This window comes from Gymnoscopelus microlampas, assembly GCF_963454915.1.
Source record: "Gymnoscopelus microlampas genome assembly, chromosome: 12".
Taxonomy (NCBI): Eukaryota; Metazoa; Chordata; class Actinopteri; order Myctophiformes; family Myctophidae; genus Gymnoscopelus; species Gymnoscopelus microlampas.
Genome location: NC_139949.1, coordinates 39,168,690 through 39,188,073, shown reverse-complemented (window position 1 = coordinate 39,188,073; position 19,384 = coordinate 39,168,690). Strand labels below are relative to the sequence as shown.

The window sequence follows — 19,384 nt, the reverse complement described above, 5'->3', positions numbered from 1 at the left end:
ACTATCTACAAGCTCACAACACGTTGCGATGCGTTGTGAGCTTTTAGATCTGCTATTTTCAAAAGAATCTTGAAAAAAAAGTGTAAAATATTTTAAACATTTTAAATACACAAATCTTGTATGGGGGACCCTAACACTATATATTTCCAGATGGGGGTCCGCAGACATTACATATTAATTTGGAGGTCCTTCACATGAAAATGTTTGAGAACCACTGGCTTAACAACATTATGAATGAAGCCCAAATAAGCAACACTTTAGAAACAATTAAGGCCAAAAAAACGCAACCCACAATTAAACAATATTTACATGCAACGTTACAGAAAAACAAGTCGCTTATAATAAGCGGACAAGGCAACACTGTCAAGAAGAGCATTTACCCGGCAGCTGTTAGCCTTAAACAAGGATATAGACAAGAGAGGGGAGGGGGGAAGTGTTGGCTGTAATTATTCCTGTACAGATTGCTCAAACCAATGTATACAAATGTATCTGTAATTCTGCATACCTGTAAGTTTTCTATAACTCTAGACACTAAGCACCCCCCCCCCCCCTTATATAAAGTCCTCATGGGGTTTTATTGTCTCCGCCAGAGGTGGAGATTGTTTTCGTCTCCGTCCTTCCGTGTGTCCGCCAAGCTAACATTAATCAAGCTTCACGTGACACGGGACAATATGTTGAAAGGGTGTGCTTTGATTGGCTAGCGAGACGCATGACGAAATAGAAACCTATAAATACGTATGTCACTTCAAAAAATCATTTATATTTTTTGAAGTGAGCTTCAGCTTCAGCCAAGCTAACATTGGTCAAGTGACACGTGACAATATGTAATATAAATAGGTAAGACAGGATTAATCAGGAACAGTACTGGCTGAGACCTGTGCTCCGAGGAGCACATTTTCTAGTATTTGTTATGTCTTCTTTGTCTTACTAGATGTTCAGGCCGCAAAGAAAACCAAATCCAGCAGCACTGACCAGAGCGCTATGTCAAGTGAAGCTTGGCCAATAAAATCACATTTGTGACATTTGTTGCATCAAGTAATGTCGCATCCGGATGTCACGATTGTGATCAAATTGTGACCCAAATCAGTGTGGACGCACACTGCCCTATAGACTGCGACTTTCATTTGTGTACATTTGCCCTACACTTCCATTTCACTCCATTGTACCTACGGACATTCAATATGGCTGCCATGAAAAATACCTTTTTTGACCGGTGCATGCATGGATGCATTTTGGTGTGTGAACCAAGAAAAACATTTTAAAATTGTTAAACTAGCTGATCTATAAGCTCACAAGGTATTGATGTAGATCGGCTAAATTCACTATTTTAAAATGTTTTTCAAAATAGTAAAAAATGCCAAAAAAGTTTAGGCGCAAGGGGTAAGGCGGCGGAAAAGATAGGGCCCTAAAGCTACAATCCATAAGTTGTATGTCCATTCTCTCTTTACCGATGGAGATGTAATTGCAAAGATGGCAGTAACCTACAATAAAGATGGCAGTGTCCAATCCGGTGCGCTGTCTGCTTCAAATAACTTTATTTACATTATTAAACAGTAGTAGGTGTCCAACCCAACACCAGGGTCTACATTTCTCAATGGAAGAGTAGAGAGACCATCTCGAACCACTGTAGATGTACTAGTTATATTGTATTAAAATACTCTACTATACAGATTGATTACAATAGCATTTTATTCATTAACCACTTAAGCACTATATACTTTGTCATAAGACGAATAAGGAGTACAGCCAATCTACAAGTCTTTTGAATTTGAATAATTTGCCCAAAATATGGTTAATGTGGTAATAAGTCCCAGATTGTAGCTGTACCATGTTTAGAGAATAGTATTAGTAAAAAAGTAATGCTGTAAGTGAACAAGAAACTGTGTGCTACAGTATGTGCGTGCTATGCTATCTATCATTGCATGTACAAAGTCCAGTATATGATGTTGAAGAGGAGGTAAGCCATGGGAAATATGATCCGGGAATAAGAGTCTATCATATAGCTGTTGCTCATTATGAACTGGAGGTTTCGTTTCAAGGGGCGTTTGCGACGTAGCCTGGTGCCCTCAGATTCCGGGGAGACAATGCCAGAGTTCTGAGATTGAGCGGTCCTTTCTGTATTGGGGGTGCTGGCAACTTCCGGAAAGGATGATAGGTCAATGTCATTGTCATGGAAACAGCCATCGTATGCCATAGCCTGGGTGGCATGGAAGGTGGCAGGGATCTGGAATGACGAGAGAAGAGAGGATGTTAAAATTTTATAGAGAAGTCAAACATTTGATGTTGTATTAAAGGAACACATCACCCTTTTTCCTTTGTAATTGGTCCTCAATTGTGCTGATTATAAAATGGCAACATTTCTTTTTTTATGTTATACTTTGTCTTTATTGAAGGTTTACAATGACATTTACACCAAATCACAGTACAAAAACAAACATGAAAAGACATACATGTATAACCATAGAAAAAAATAAAACGAGACAAAAAACAAAGCAAAAAATTAAATAATACTTATGTAAAACCTTTATGGGGGTGCACATTTAACCTTTTCTTTTCTATTGCTTCACATCTCTCCTTTTCTAAATGTATACATTAACCATTTTCCCATCTTTTTTGGAAGAGATCTTCCCTTCACTCACGGCCGTACAGACACACACACACACACACACACACACACACACACACACACACACACACACACACACACACACACACACACACACACACACACACACACACACACACACACACACACACACACGATACTGTAACTATTGATCTCGGCTGGTCTGGTTTTCGCTCCGGTGCCAAGGATCTGTGGGCACGCTGGATTGATCATTCTGTGTCAACTGCCAACTCCTGTCGTAGCCGCTCATCAATAAACTGTGCCATTGAGTCACTCTCCGACTCTAAATCTTCTGGCATTCCATATATTCGCATGTTGTTGCTCATCATCATTTTTAATTCTTCCAGCAATTCCTTGTCACGGTTTGAGTCAGGGCAGAATGGAGAACCCAAATGCAGGAGAGACAGAGGCTGAACAGATCAGTTCAAAGTGTTTATTAACTAAAAAGGGAGAGATACAAACTATAATGGAGAGATACAAACTATAATAACGGAACTCAAGACTTGACACACGTACAGTAGGTGGCCAGTGACTTTGACCAGCTTCACTTTCAAAACCTTTGCATCATGCATGTCACAAACAGAATGTGATGTGTTTTGTTGATATAACAAGTTTTTTCATATAGACTCCTATCCACTAATCCACCATTTAACTTCCACAATCCACATTATCAAAACCATTGGTGTTGTGTGACATGCATGCTGCAAAGGTTTTGAAAGTGAAACTGGTCAAAGCCACTGTCCACCTACTGTAACAGTAGACAATGAAATAGTATTAGTGCAAGGCAAACACAGGGATTAAATAGACAGGGAAATAACAGGACACAGGTGAACTCAAAAGACAATCAACACTGGGATAGGCTGGGGGACTAAAGGCCATTGCACACAGGATGCGATTATTCGCATGGAAAAAACGCACCCTGTCTGAGCCAACCTAATAATCGCAATAATCGCAATAATCGCATCCTGTGTGCAATGGCCTTAAGACACAGGAGGAAAACATGACTAATCAAAGGGTAGGTGAGACAAGACAGGCAACAGCTACAATGAGAACAGGAAAAAATTGAACAATACTACAAAATAAGGTACAGGAGTGTAAAGCAAAACCTAACAAGGAAACAGGGAATGCAACAATACTTAAAAATAACAGGGACACCACTGAAAAGTAAAACACTAACTAAAACTGGGAAACAACAGATACATGAAAACACCACAGGGAGAGAGAGCATGTCACGGATCGAGACATTCCTGTAGCGTTTGGTTTACCTCTGTACTCCACAGTTCCACTTCTTCTGTGCGTGTCAGTGAGTCATCCGTTTTGGTATTTTGTTCTTTTATCTCAATGGTCAGTGTTAATCTTGGTGAATCATGTCCTTTCGTAAGGCACTGAGTTGACTGCTGATTCCTTCCAAACTAGATTGAAGCGAGGCCATGTTGTGCTCGTTAGCTTCGAATGCTAGCGTGCCTTCCTCTTCGTTGTTTTTTCTGGTTTGTTTCTCTATTTCGTCTGTCCTGGTGTCTATTACTCGTTCTTCCGCTCAATTCCCATAGGTTTGTGGTTCTTCTTTTACTGCTTTCGAGTTTTTAGCAGAGTTGAAATAAGTTGGCTAAGGGAGCTTACAACTTATGCGACCGTCCTGTTCGCAGCCATTTCAGAAAGTCCACCAAATGGCAAAAGTGTCTTATAGAGGAAGGCTGTGGACAGTTCAGGAACCTGCCCACCCATGACATGTGAGTGGTAATTCTAAGCCACTACTGGAAACTACTGGCTATCTCTTCCTGGAAAGTAAGCGTAGATATAGAAGCCATTGCCCTTGCATCAATAACAAACAAAAAAGGTTGTTTGAAGTGACGATGTCATTGGTATTAGGCACACTTTTGAACGATCCACGGTCCACCTCTGAGATACAAAGTGTGTAGACAGAAATGGCACTGTCCCATATTAGTGAGCATTAGTGAGGACCCATAGTATAGTACAGATTATGTTGAAATTGTCAACGTGTGTGTGTGTGTGTGTGTGTGTGTGTGTGTGTGTGTGTGTGTGTGTGTGTGTGTGTGTGTGTGTGTGTGTGTGTGTGTGTGTGTGTGTGTGAATTTATGCACATTTACTAATAATGGCTGTGCTTCTGCACTCTGCTGTGCAAATAAATTGTCCTGTCATGTAGGTTGGCATGCTAATGTATCTTGCAGACTGGCTCCTTTGCACTAAAGACAAGGGTGCATTCCTGGTATTAGCCAACAACTGGATCGCAGCACATATCACATCAGTGGTGCTTAGAATGTTTTTATTTTAAAATTATGTTTATTATGTTTTAATCTCTTTATTTCTTTCTTTATTGAGGACAGGAACTTGAGGGCAGAGAAGAGGATGGATGTGATTATGTGGTCAATAACTGGTCAGCACACCCCCAAAATACTCTTGAGCGAGGCTCTGAACCTCTGCCTCGAGTCCCGTACTGCATGCCATCCTCTCTCTACACTGTCCTATGTCTAATTAAAAAAGTAAATATACCTAAAAAAAATTACATTTTTTATAAAAAATACTAAGACTAATTAAAATAATAATAACATTAATACTCGCATAAATACATGCAATACAATGACCTTTGCAGCCTTGAGCCTTCTCATCTCCTCCACAGTGGTGAAGTAGTTGACAGCAGCGTATTCGATGACAGACAGGAAGACGAAGAGGAAGCTGGCCCACAGGTAGATGTCAACGGCCTTGATGTAAGACACCTGCGGCATAGAGGCTGAGACGCCAGTGATGATGGTAGACATGGTCAGAACCGTGGTAATGCCTGCAGACACACAGGAATGGTGCAGTATATGAATGTAGTGGTTCTCAACCTTTCCTGGATCAGGGCCCACTTGAAAATCTCAAAAACATTCAGAGTTTCTGAGCTTCAGAGCATGCTTATTTTAACTCATTAAGACCTGAGGCCGATTCTAAAAATGTCTTCTAAATCCTAACAGTTTTCTGAAAAACCTATATTGCTACAGTATATATCATTGCTGTCGGTCAGAAACCTCTTATCTTACATTTTCGTAAATTAATGCCTTACTTGATCATACTACAGAGTCACACAAAAGCATCAAAAGTAGATATACAGTACAAGCTCGGCGCAAAGATTGAGCTTGTAGATCTGCTACTTTTGCTACTTTTGAATTTGAATCCTCAAAAGTTACAGTTTTGGACATATGAGGTTTCCACTCGACAAAGACGATATATAGCTAAAATCTAAAATTACACAGATCAATCAATCGATTGTGTTCCAGCTTGGATCAATGGAACTAATGAAGGATACTTTAAGTTCCTATTCCTAACACAATGAAAAGTCACTTTACTCAGGTTTTTAAAGAAAGAAAACATTTTTTTTTAAATATATTGTCATTCAAATCTTAGTGTTTTGCCAATTATTTGAGGTCCCACTTGCAATATCCTCACAGCCCCACCAGTCAACCACAGGTTGAGAACCACTATAATAATGTATCCTGTCACACAATCACTGTCCCCCTCCCTTCAGTACTATGTGTATTTAGCTGCGGGTCATTCATTTCTTTTCATCTTTTTGTCAAATATTCTGTTGAGTTTTTTTTTTACAGGATTTGCCTGTATGTACGTACTGTGTGTCTGTCCCCTCAAATATAAACCAATCACAGCTCAGCTCGCTACATGCATGACATAACAGACTGACACAGAAGCACAGAAGCAGGAAGTGCCTGGTGAAGTAATAACCTGACGCTACCAGATCCAAGAAGCTTGCTCCACACATTGTTTCACAGCTTGAGGAACCTGGTTACTCAATACCGCCCCATCTGGCAGGGTCAGGTTAGTGAAGTAAGGCCAATACTGTACATGCTACTTCAAACGTTGGAAAATATTCCGTTCGGACAGGCTTTCCAAACTATAGTCCGGAGAGTCCGGACATCTGGAGGTACACGAGTTCTGACAAAAAAATCCGAGACCGCCCATCAGAAGTTCGGAATGACGTTAATTTGTAGTTATATCACGTCTCTTTCAGAAGAAAAGTTTGTATGTCAGAAGGAGCATGTACTGGGCTTAAAAATGAACCATTTAAACCCCACATACACTACTTTGTTGACGGGGGTCGCCCCCCCAGGGATCTATATTTGGCCTGCACCTTTTTTCCCTCTACACAAAAAATCTCTTCACAGAAAATAACTGATCTACAAGCTCACATCGCATTGTGAGCTTGTAGATCAGACATTTTCTTTTGCTATTTTCAAATGTCACATAAACTAACATGGATCACTGTACCCAAAGAGACGCGGGCAGGCACGGCCCTCCTGTCAATCCAGAAGGACACCCACGACAGCATCACCATCAGCATGGTAGGAAAATAGGTCTGCAGCATGAAGAAGAAGATATGCCGCCTGAGAATGAAGTTTATGTAGAGGCGATTATACCATCCTGAAAGAGAGATGAAAATACAGCATGTATACATGCACACATACACACACAGACATATGAACACACTTGCACGGCTTGCACGCACGGTTATGGATGGAGGGATATATTGACAAAGTGAGTGGAGACACCTTCACTACTAAAAAAGGCTTAATTGTCCGAGCTGCTCCACAGTCCCGTTCCATTGACGCACCGGACCCGCCTTGTATTGGCTGAAGCGCAGTGATGCTCAATTTCTAATTCTCTGCTGAATTTGTTTGACTTTTCAGAAAACTACACTGCGTAATTATTTTTGCCTTGTAGAGAGTACATAATGGTACTGGATATGTCAAGGTGAAAGGTTATTCATTAATGGTTCTTTATTTTAATACGGAATAATGTGCAAACAAGGAAGGAGCAAAGCATATTGACACTTTCCTGTAAAACTTTACCTTTGTGTTCTGTGAAATATTAGACGACAATTCTTCTTTTTTCTTATCATGGTTTACATTAAATACCAATGTAGGAGCATAAGGGAATAGAATATGAATGGCCTTTGTGGCCTTTTAGTAGTCATTTTAGGGGAAACCATGTATATGATATATATTTTTCTACTACACTGCTAATATAAGACTTAGATGATGTACAATTGTCACAGAATGAAAATGATTATAACTGTAGTTATAGCAGCTCTTGCATCAATAATGAGAGCTCTGAGACCTTTCCCAGCAATTAGGGGACAGGTCACAGGACCCTTGTTTTATCACAGAGAGCCATACATACCAGTGCTGCTGTAGAAGGCAAGCCCAAAAGAAGGATGGAATTCTTCAACAAAAAACTGAGACAGCACGATCTCGTCTGTCCTTAATGAATCATTGCCGTTCTTCCAGTAGAGTATGAGGTCGTTCTCATTGTACGCATCTTCAGGAGAGGAGAGAAGAGGGCAGTAGGAAGGACAGGGAACAGGAATGAGTTTCTCTATCAGGGATTCTCCTACACAGTAATACACAGAAAACAATTACTGCGTTCTCCAAGGCAGTAATACACATTGCATAGGTCCCACTTCAAATTTGTCCCACAGCCTGCATTGCATCTGCTGACAATTCTTTCTTCAGTGGGACACAGTAGACCAAAATTGGTACATATTCTACATTATTATACAGCCAACTTGTTCCCAGCTAGACTGCAGCTTGTACATTCTAATCAATGAGGCTGAACTTGTTTTTTCCTAAATAACATGGACCTCCTTGGAGACGTCTACTCAGGATCTGTTTTGGGTCCGCTAAATGTCTGCACGGACCCATAGATTTACTTCTAAAGAAGCTTACTAGTTTAGAAAGAAGGCCTGTTTCTCTCTTGGTGTGAGAAAGAAGCTTGTCTCAGCTAAATCTTTACCATATTGTTAAATCAATGCATCTGCTGGAGCACTGTCTGTATGGAGCACTGACATTTGTTACAAATTACAAATCTTTAACTCATCACTGCGCTCTATATCTGAGTGGGCTTTAGAGCTTTGTAGTCTGAGTAGTCATATTTATTTATTTACTAAGGCAACTGAAACAGCTTCCATGTTATTTACTGCTACAGCAGACACATTTGTATTACCAGCTTCAAAAAAGGGAACGCAATTCTATTGTCTTAGTTTCAATTCACTTTATAGACTACTACTACAGTACTATTAAATCTCAGTGGAAAATATTGCAATTATTGTATTTGTATAAGAAAATATACATTAACTGATAAATGATGGTGTATTATCATCATCCCCTTAAATTAAAATCAGTCCCACCTTTACCAACTGCAACATTAAAGTGATGGACACATTATGATCCAATAATATGATTGTGAAATTATCTGCATAATGAGCATTTTTATTTGGTCTGAGTGACCTTTTTCTTTTGATTCTTCAAGGGTCAATAAAGGATTTTAGTTCTCAGCAGGATTTTTTGACAAAAATGCTTTCTAAACCTGTTAAATCGGGGCAGGCTAGCACCCTGGGGACTACTAGCGTTAGCAAGAGGCCTGTGGGTGAGGGCATACTACAGGCATTCAGGTTATTCAAGAGGAGATCAAACAACAGGGTAAATGGGTGATAAAGTGCTGATAAAAGTAAGTGCTACAGGAACAGATAGACTACAGTACAAACATGGCAACTGCATACAGTTGTAAACTATCTGTTGATAAGAAAATTGTGGCATCATTTTACAGATGTATTCACATAGCATGAAATAAGTGTCCGTCTGATGATTTCACATGGAATAAAATGCAATATGCTCGAGAGTATTGTAACGGTGAATATGCAATCAATTATCGATAGTCAAAAATAGCTAGATAATTAAAACACTACACAAATAAGAGTGGTAAATCTTTTACCCCTTTTACCACTTAAATCCTATACCTATATATAAGTAGACTCCAGGGTCCCCCAGGGGTCTACTTGGTTTCCTCCTTTTTTCCCTCTACACCGTTGTGACCAGGTGTGAGCTGCTATTTTCACTGAGACTGACATGATACTGACCATGATACTAACGTGATCCTGACCATGATACTAACATGATACTGACATAATATAGACATGATACTGACATAATATAGACATGATACAGACATGATACTGACATGATACTGACCATGATACTGACCATGATACTGACATGATACTGACATGATACTGACATGATACTGACATGATACTGACCATGATACTAACCATAATACTGACATGATACTGACATGATAATGACCACGATACTGATCACGATACTGACCACGATACTGACCACGATACAGACATGATACTGCAATGACCATGATACTGACATGATATTGACCATGGCACTGACATGATACTGACATGATACTGACATGGTACTGACATGAATCATGTTTTCACCAAATGTTGACCTATTAATGACATGCCCAGAATAGGGATGCAGCTAAACCATGATATACTCACAACTCTCCAGCTCCAAAGAGCAGTTCTGCGTATCTAGAGGGAAACTGCTGAAGTCCATTGAGCAAAGCGCAGTCACAGTGATCCTACAACACAGCTCAAAATTAAATAAATCCACAGAAACTTGTATTTATCAGTTATCCAGCACTGGTAAATGGTAACTGTCCTTGCAATACATATATCCCTATTATTATTAATGCTACACAATGATTTACAAAACTTGGTAATGCTCAAAAGATATGAAAATGATAGCCGGTAGCTACAGTATATATTGAAAATACTGTCAGTTACATACACAGTACAGTTACACACGGTACAGAAAAGGTAATAAATATTATCGTAATACTCTTTCAGCCAACCAGCTATCATGACACTTTAATGTAGACTCTAATGGTGGGAAAGGGAATGAAATTATAGAGGAAATGTTCCAAAGTATCACTTTCAACCTGCATTGATATTTTGGGTATGTCATTATAGGCAAAAATGGTCTGAACTTTTCCAAAGTTTTTCCAAAATAGCAAAAATAAATAGCAGATTGCCTATTTCCGCTATTTCCGTGCAACACTGTCCTACGACAAGCATAAAAAAGAATCTGCCTTAAACAATGGCCACTGTTCTCACAGAAGACATAATGGGTGATACCTGACGCTGTAGAGGATATTGCCATCTGGAAAGACCCTCAGCATGATGTTCTCTACGGTGGTATCATGAATGAAGGAGCGCTTGGAGTGGACGAAGAACACATCGGGAACCCAAATCTTCTTTACAAGCCGGGCATCGAATGTGCGACTCTTGTTACTGCTGGAGGGGAAGGCCAGGCGGACATCCTGCCAGTAATGTCTCAGGTACAGAGTCATGGTGAAATCCTAATGGTAAGAGAAAAAACAACAAAGGCTTCCTTCCCATACTGTACATAATGGAATTATACAGTATATGGCTCATGGACATGGTAAAGTCAAATTTTGTGTGTTTCTTTGGAGTCGAAAGGCTAATTTATACTTGATTCGTAAGACATCAAGCATCATTTTTTTATGTGCTTTAACTTCTGGTAAAGTTTTGCAGGTACAGTATATGCAAGTACTTGAAAATGAAAATGTGTTCATACACTGGGATAAGACCCTTTGTAAACTAAAGTATTGACAAAAAGAGACATTTGGGCATACTGCAAGAAGACCCAAGGGGCACTTACCATGTTTACTTCAGATATGCTGTCGATACTCTCCACCTGGACATCTATGCCCACAGGAATTGCTTGCCCTACAGAAGGTAAATTGTCACGTCAAACTGGTTTGGAGTCAGGCCTAAAGATGTCTCAGTGTGCACAGGACAAACACAGGACAGCACATTGTTTAAGATACAACATTCAACACTCAACATTTTTTATCGTTACATTACGAGTACATAAAAGTCAAATTAAGTGTATTTTTTTTTGCTGGCTTGTTGTGTCATCAGCTAATTTGACCAGTAAGTTGGCGCTGTGTGTGGCCATGTAGTCATGGGTGTACAGGGAGGAAGGTGCTCAGGACGCAGCCCTGAGGGGCTCCTGTGTTGAGGGCCAGGAGGGGCAGAACTGTTCGAGCCCATCCGCATGCTCCTACAAGAAGTATAGGATCTAGCTACACAGGCTGGGGTTGAGTCCTAGGTTCTAGAGCCTTGCATGCCATATAACACAGCACAGACAGATGCTGCCGCTGATAATTCTTGCATAGATTGTGACTCCCACTTGTCAGTTGAGCACAGTGGTGTAAAGTAACTAAGTACATTTACTCAAGTACTGAACAATTTTGAGGTACTTTTACTCTACTGGAGTATTTCCAATTTTCAGTACTGTTACTTCTACTCCACTACATCTCAGAGGCAAATATTGTACTTTTACTCCACTACAATTATTTGAAAACTTTAGTTACTAGTTACTTTGCAGATATAAATGATTACATTATAAAACATACATTTACTACTCTAGCCCTATTTTATACCTACCTTGAAAATAGCCGATCTACAAGCTCACAACGCGTCGCAACCGGACTTTTACTTGTAACAGAGTACTTCTACATTGCAGTATTGATACGTTTACTAAAGTGAAATATTTTAGTACTTTTTCCACCTCTGGATGAGCAGATGATGTACTGCCATAATACAACGTGACAGCTATAATAAACTGAAAGGCCAAGGCACAATCATTTGTCTCAGTCAGTGTTTCCCGATGATCATATTCGCCAAACCCAAGGACAGCAAAGACGAGGCAAATGTCTCTAGGGCGGATTGCAAAAAGGGCTTTGTGTCAGTGGAAGCCGTGACCCTGTGGTCGTGGCTGCTCGGAAGCTGGCATCCGCTTACTGTTCCGTTGTGATGGTTGTGTTCTTTTCCATTGACAAGGGATCATGACATCACTTTATCAGCCAGGGCAGTAATCCCTCCTCTCCTCTCCTCTCATCTCCATATGTCTACTCTCACTCCAGGACAACCAGATTCAGTATATCTTTACTTTGCAGTGTCGTTTTCTGTTTTTACTGGAGCTGCCACCTGCCATCCGGCGCTGTGTGATGGGTCGAACTCAGTGGCTCTATAATCTAAGATCACAGGGAGGGCAAAGATCACAGGGAGGGGGGGAGTGATGCCTTGTCTGTTTGTGGGTGGACCAACATTTAAAACGTATTCTATTATATTTTATATGGTCTCAATTTGATATGTGTACAGCTTGTCATAAATAAAACTTTCAAAATGTTCAACATTTTTCAAAAATAGTGACAATACCCAATCTACAAACTCAGAACGTGTCGCGAGTAGCTCGGATATTTTTGCTATTCATTGTCCTTGTAGGGCTTAAGACAAGAGGTTAACAAAAGTGCAAGTGTGCAAATGTGCATGTGTGCACGTGTGGGGGGGATTCAGCTTTTGTCAGATGGGGGGTTCTAACTCAAAGGAACATCTGTAAAGGTAGCGTCTAAGAGATAATCCCAATGTTCCAGTGTTCAAGTGTTGTTAATCAGAGCAGAAGGGAAAGTTTATCAGATCCCTGTCAAATAATCCATGTTGGTTTGAAATCTCTAATCAGCAGTTTCTGAACCAATCACAGTAAGTTAAACACTGGTGGGAGATACGTGACATAATCTGTTTCAATATCAAAACATAACATTTATGGGAAACAATTATTGGAGCAACGCTTGACTGTCATTCGTCTTGGGCAATTTCTCTTGATGTTAAGGGAGAAACTTTAGGATAATGTCTGTGGTTTCCTCTGGAAAACAATTAGCTTCAGCTTGAACTAAACAAGGCAAAGTGGACCAAATTATTATTATTACTCTCCGCCAGGAGAGTATTGTTATCACTGCGTTTTCACTTTCTAAACATGACACACCGATTGGTCAAGCCTCACGTGACACGTGAAATACTGTGATCTGATTGGCTAGTGACGCCACCGGGCCTATATATACATGGCATCACTCTGACAGTGTCTCCGCCACTGTCAGAGTGAGGTAAGACGGGAACCATGAAATGGCTGCATGGCTGATACATAATTGGCAGATAGGACAGATAGGACATTTATATAGACAGGAGGGATATGACATAGGACACTTATACAGACAGGAGGGATAGGACACTCACACAGACAGAACGGAAGAGGACACTTACCCAGACAGGTTGGATAGGACACTTACATATACAAGAGGGATAGCGACCTATAAATACATGTGTCACTGTGATAAGCCAGATTCCAATACCGAAAATCCGGCCACTAGCTCACTCCCAGACCTTCGAACCGGAAGTAGTCAAGTAGTCGCGGTCCAATTGTTCCTATCTGTCTTATTGGACAGATAGGACAGATAGGACACTTATATAGACAGGAGGGATATGACACTTACATAGACAGGACGGATAGGACAGGAGGGATAGGACACTTACACAGAATGAACGGAAGAGGACACTTACCCAGACAGGATGGATAGGACACTTACATATACAAGAGGGATAGCGACCTTCGCGACCTTCGAACCAACACAAGTCTTCTGGCGGAGAGTTGTGCTCCGAGGAGCACTTTTTCTAGTTATTATTAAAGTACTGTTGGTGTAAAAATCGAATCATGCGGATCTCGGGATCCAAATGGGAGGGCATGGGTCCAATGTGGATCTCGGATTTCATGTGGCCAGCCAGTGATGTCAGCCATCTTTATGACATCAGTCTGTATGTATGATTCCAAATTGGGGCAAGGTTTCAAGCCTCATTGAGTTCCATTATAGTTCCATTATAAAATTAAAAAGTTAAAACGGGACAAAATGTGTGGAGGTACTTCTGTGGCCTACTGGAAATGTGCACAATAAATGTGGCGCTCTCAGTGGTTTGCAAGAATCGCTTCGGACACACAGACATACACACAGACAGACAGACCCTCTTCTAGACGGCTAGACTCCTGCAGAGCCGCGCCATAAAAAGAAACGTTTTAAGACAGACGTCGTAAAACGAGATGGCAGTTGGTTTACTCCTTCTAAAGAAATGGGACATGAATCATGATATTATGGAGGTAATGCAACTTGAGCAACTGCAGGATGAGTGGAACGGACAAATAACATAGTTGTTGGTGTTGGTACCCATTTAGTGGGCACTATTAATACAGCGCCTTTTATAAGTTTATCTGTCTAAGTGTCTAAGTATTGTTGGTGCTATAGTCATCATTTGAAAATGCAAACTTAAAATGGGTATAAGTCATGCCTTGTTCAGAGGTTTCTGTAGCTCAGTTGGTACTTGGTAGAGTGTCTACCTGTCAGAGGGTCCCATGTTTGAACCCTGACTTATCCAGGCTTAAATTTAATTGCTGCACAGAAATCATGACTTCCTTAATTAATGCATGTCCACTTTTTAAAGACAACATGAAATGGCTTTTTGACAGCATTTAATTTAAATTGTGAAGTATGTCCTAGACCTAGTGAAACAGGGGCATGGCGCAAAACTTTATGCTTTTCAGCTAATTTAAACGGGCTGTTGTAGGTGGATGGGTAGAGAGGACACTTGCAAAACAGGTTCGACTCCAGGCCACGGCTAAATCGACTGACAAGGAATAGTTATGAAAAGATATAGCCTAAGTAGAAATACAGTTTGTTCATGTTTACAGTATGTGTAGATGAAGCAAACTTTTGTCATGATAACTGAACTTTAAGAGTTTGAAATCTGCCATTATAAGCAACATAATAAAGACATGCATTTTTAATATCGACAATCCCTAAGAACTCAGCTGTTTCTAATGCAAATGTGCTAATTGCATGGTATTCTTTCTCTCAAGTTCAGCCCATTATGTTTCTATGGCTTGCGCATATTGCATATTGCATTCCTTGGCCCCCATATTGCTACTAGCTATTTATTATTATTCTTATTATTTTAAGAAGTTGAAATGTCTTGAATGTGGTTGCTTGGTAACACAAAAAGCTTAATGTAGGTTACAGTGTCATATTTTGTCTCATCCCATCCAAAAAAAAACTCACTGACCCAGATTGTCTATAATGTTAGACAGTGACTGCAGCAGATTTTAATACAGTAATCTGGATTGCCATCCACGTTGTCTGAAAAAGGGAAACAGATATTAAATAAATAACTGCTGTAATACTTTTCTGCTGTCGTCATCAGGGTTGTGTAGTTTTGTGCAAACAAAATAAAATGACCAAATATGGACAATCATTTAAACAGATTAAGGGGTCTCCTGTTTTTACTCTACACACTAAGTATCTTTGTGATGCGTGGTGAGCTTGTAGATCTGATATTATCACTCAATGTTCACCCCAGAATAGGGGCACTACAGTTCATGTGGTAAGACGGATTTCCGCGCGACGTCATCACAGAGCAGAATGCGCAATCTGCGCATGCTCGGGGGAAACGAATTGTTGCACCGTTCACTCTGTTGTTATGTTCGGGAGTTAGATAGCCATTATTGAGTAAACAAGGTATTACAAACTGCATAATTTAATCTACTTTCATTAAACCCGGTGAAGATCATTTCTTTTATGAATGGACATTTGACCAGAGCTGCGGCGGGTAATGGCGCCCTCTATAGGCTTCCCCCTCCTCTGCGCGGTCATATCCTCTCATGTTTACTAACAGGAAACCTGTCTATAGCACCACCCTTTGGCCAATGGTTGTGAGGTTCGTGTCTTCGCCGATTGGCATAGCCCTTTACCATATTGGCAAGTTTCGTAACAAACAACTGCACGATTAAGCCAGAGCAGCAAAAAAAAAAACTGCGGAAGAAGAATAAAATCAACAAAAACAAAAGAGTTCCTTCGCACTGACGTGCTTGGCCCTCTAATAATAATAAAGCTTTTGACCTTTCACACTCCATGTGTGTATGTGCAAAGCAATAAAATTCACAACACGCGTTTGCGTCGTCCATGCAGTGCTTGGTTAGCCACATGTGACATGAACCCTATCTAGGGTCGTAGGGCCCTAGATAGGGGCCTACTTATGCTGGGCATGTCATAGTTCAGAGCCTATCACACCTCTGTATACGGCTCATCTATGGTACTCTTACAGGGTGAGGAGTTTGCAGAGGCTCAGAGTGGCGTATAACGATGCCATGAGGTTGTTACTTCACATACCTAGATGGCATAGTGCCAGTCAATTGTTTGTGTCCACTGGTGTGCCTTCTTGTGATGCACTTTTAAGACAATTGATGTACAATTTTATGTGTCGGCTTGATGTGTCCGTGAACAGCATCATAGCTCTAACCAACCCTATGAGAAGCAGTTATAGATACTCATCCAGGCTTAGAGAGCATTGGCGTAATAGCCTATAACTTTTTAAATTATTGACTTGGCGCTTGACAGCCGCCTTATGAATTGGTGTGAGTGGGGAGGGGTGGGGGGCGGGTGCGCTTGAGTGATGTTTTGTTTTGATTTGTATACATTGTATATTTTTATACTGCTGTCTCTTTTTATATTATGTGATATGTCTTTTCTTTGTATATGGATGCATGAGTCTGGAATAAAGATTATATATATATATATATATTGGAATAAAGATTATATATATATATATATATATATATATATATATATATATATATATATATATATATATATATATATATATATATATATATATATATATATATATATATAGTAGCCAAATGTTGTATTGTGCTAGCTGTAGAATACAACTCTCGTAGACGTATTTATGATTCTGAGATTGAAAACATCAGAATCATAAATACGTCTACGAGAGTTGTATTCTACAGCTAGTGATGTGCTGTGAGCCTGTAGATCGGCTATTTTCACCAAAGAGATTTTCTGCAGACGGAAAAAAGGAGGGACAAGTTCAAGTAATAGACCACTGGGTGCCCCTGGTCAACGAACTAGGCTATAGGGTTCAAGTGGTTAGAGCAGCCTTACCTCCGAAACCCGGTCGCATAGCAAAGTCATGGTCATCAATGCGCAACAGCTGCTCCGATTTGATTAGCAGGGATTTGGTGCTGTCCTGCTTCTTCATCCGGAGGTCCACTTGACTGAGAGGCACATGACAGTAAATAGACACAGATGATGTTGTACGCAGAGTACGATTTGCTGGGGGTAAGGGGGTGCCACACATTTGCTTTTGATATCCCCCCTGTTCATAATTGTTTATCGCCAGTGACCATATGTTTTATCCTTGCTTCTGGTCAGACAGACTGAATGAAATACATGCAATTCCTATTTTTAAACGCCATATATTTGATATTTTGTTAGAATATATCACAATTGAATACAAATGATTTTAACCTCATTATCCCTGGCATCCCTATTTTGGGCACATTTTAAAACAATTTCAATATTTTTCATTTTAGCAAAGAAATAGCTGTTTACACGCTCACAACATAGGCTACCTTGTGATTTTGTAGATCGGATATTGTTGTTGCTATTTATTAGTACTATATACTGTACGGCCTGTCAGGAACACACGTACATACATACAACATGCATTATTATTATTACACACATGCATGCACACATTATTAACACAGCCATAGACACACCCACTCACTAAGACACACACAAGGGCAATCAAATTATGGACATCTGTTCCACAGTGTTGGGTGATGTTTCCTCTGATTAAAATATAAAGTCAGTGGCGAGCAAATGTGAGTTGTTGACTTACAATCTATCTGTGTTTAGCAGACTCACAAATGGAAGCATGATTAATAGGCGGTCAATGCTATCATACCATCATTACATTACCCAGTAAAATCCTCAGTGTTAACTCAGTTCTGAAGGTTTTACACTCACAGCTCAATTTCTGTCTAATGTAGATCAATGTTTCATACTAGAATTTCATTTAAATCCTCTATCTAATTTTAGGCAACAAAAGAAGTTCTCAAAGGACTCATTCATGCACTGACATGAATCCTATACAAAGGTATTGCTGTCACAAGCAGATCAAACAGGTATGAGGGCAACGATTAACAAATTATTTTTCAGTGGGACGTACAGTGCGGTATACAGGGGCTAAATCTATAGGCCAGCCCAGCACTGAGCCTGATGTGTCACCGTACACATCTATAAGCTGTTCCAAAAGCTGTTCCCCTGATGACGTCTCTCTCATCCCACATGATCCTGTCACCTGACATCACCTTGATCCACCATGGCTCATAATGACAGCCTAAAGCAGCATCCATTATTATTAAACAGAAAAAAAAATGCAAATCTAACAGTAACTGTGTTGTTTCAATTTGTCAAATGTAAAAAAGAAAGAAAGAAAGAGATTGCACATTTTAAATTAATATATTATGCAGCGTTGCAAACAAATGGGCCAATGTGCAACGTTTCAATATCCAATTACAGATGGGTTATTCTCTTCACATTTGAGTGAAAATTGACCAGATGTTTTTCCAAAGATTTCTCTCAAAAGTGCCATCCGTGCAGCAACATACAGTAACATGCTGTCCATAAAGGGCTTGATATACTTTGTTGCAAGCGAAGTTGTGCACTGAAAATAGCAGATCAATAAGCTATACGACCGGCTATTTTCAGTGTGTGACAAATCGTGTGCGTGTGAATCCAGCTAAAATACACTGGACGCTGTACTCACCCTTCGTGTTTTTGCTTGTCGCTGTCTCCGACATACATGTCTTTGTATTTCCTCTTGTTTGGGAAGTGGCTGCTGTTGAGCTGGGTCACCGGCCACAGCCATGCCCAGCACATCAGTCTCAGGGCCAGGAGGGCCACATTCATGGTCAAACCTGCTTCCGAAGGAGCCAAGAGAGCTACCAAGAAGGGCCTCCTGCTGGCTCAGCGGGTCTCACCCGGGGGGGAAACCTCCAGGATGTCCAGGGAATGTCCACAGCTGTCCCAGCCGTCTACCGGCATGTCCATGTCGCAGCAGCACTCAGTCGTGACACGTAGCCATTATTCCTGTGTTATCCCACCAGTGTCGTATGCTAT

The 19,384-nt window shown here is 40.3% G+C and overlaps 1 protein-coding gene across 1 annotated transcript; it reads right to left on the bottom strand.

The window, feature by feature from the left end:
• Positions 1–1,915: 1,915 nt before the first annotated feature.
• Positions 1,916–19,174, bottom strand: gabrr3a (gamma-aminobutyric acid type A receptor subunit rho3a; the record flags this gene model as incomplete). The annotated part of the gene is made up of 9 exons (XM_084074282.1): positions 1,916–2,224; positions 5,230–5,423; positions 6,905–7,057; positions 7,817–7,954; positions 9,990–10,072; positions 10,629–10,852; positions 11,176–11,243; positions 17,360–17,472; positions 19,032–19,174. 9 exons carry the CDS (start codon positions 19,172–19,174, stop codon positions 1,916–1,918), a joined length of 1,425 nt encoding a protein of 474 aa, XP_083930408.1.
• Positions 19,175–19,384: the final 210 nt, after the last annotated feature.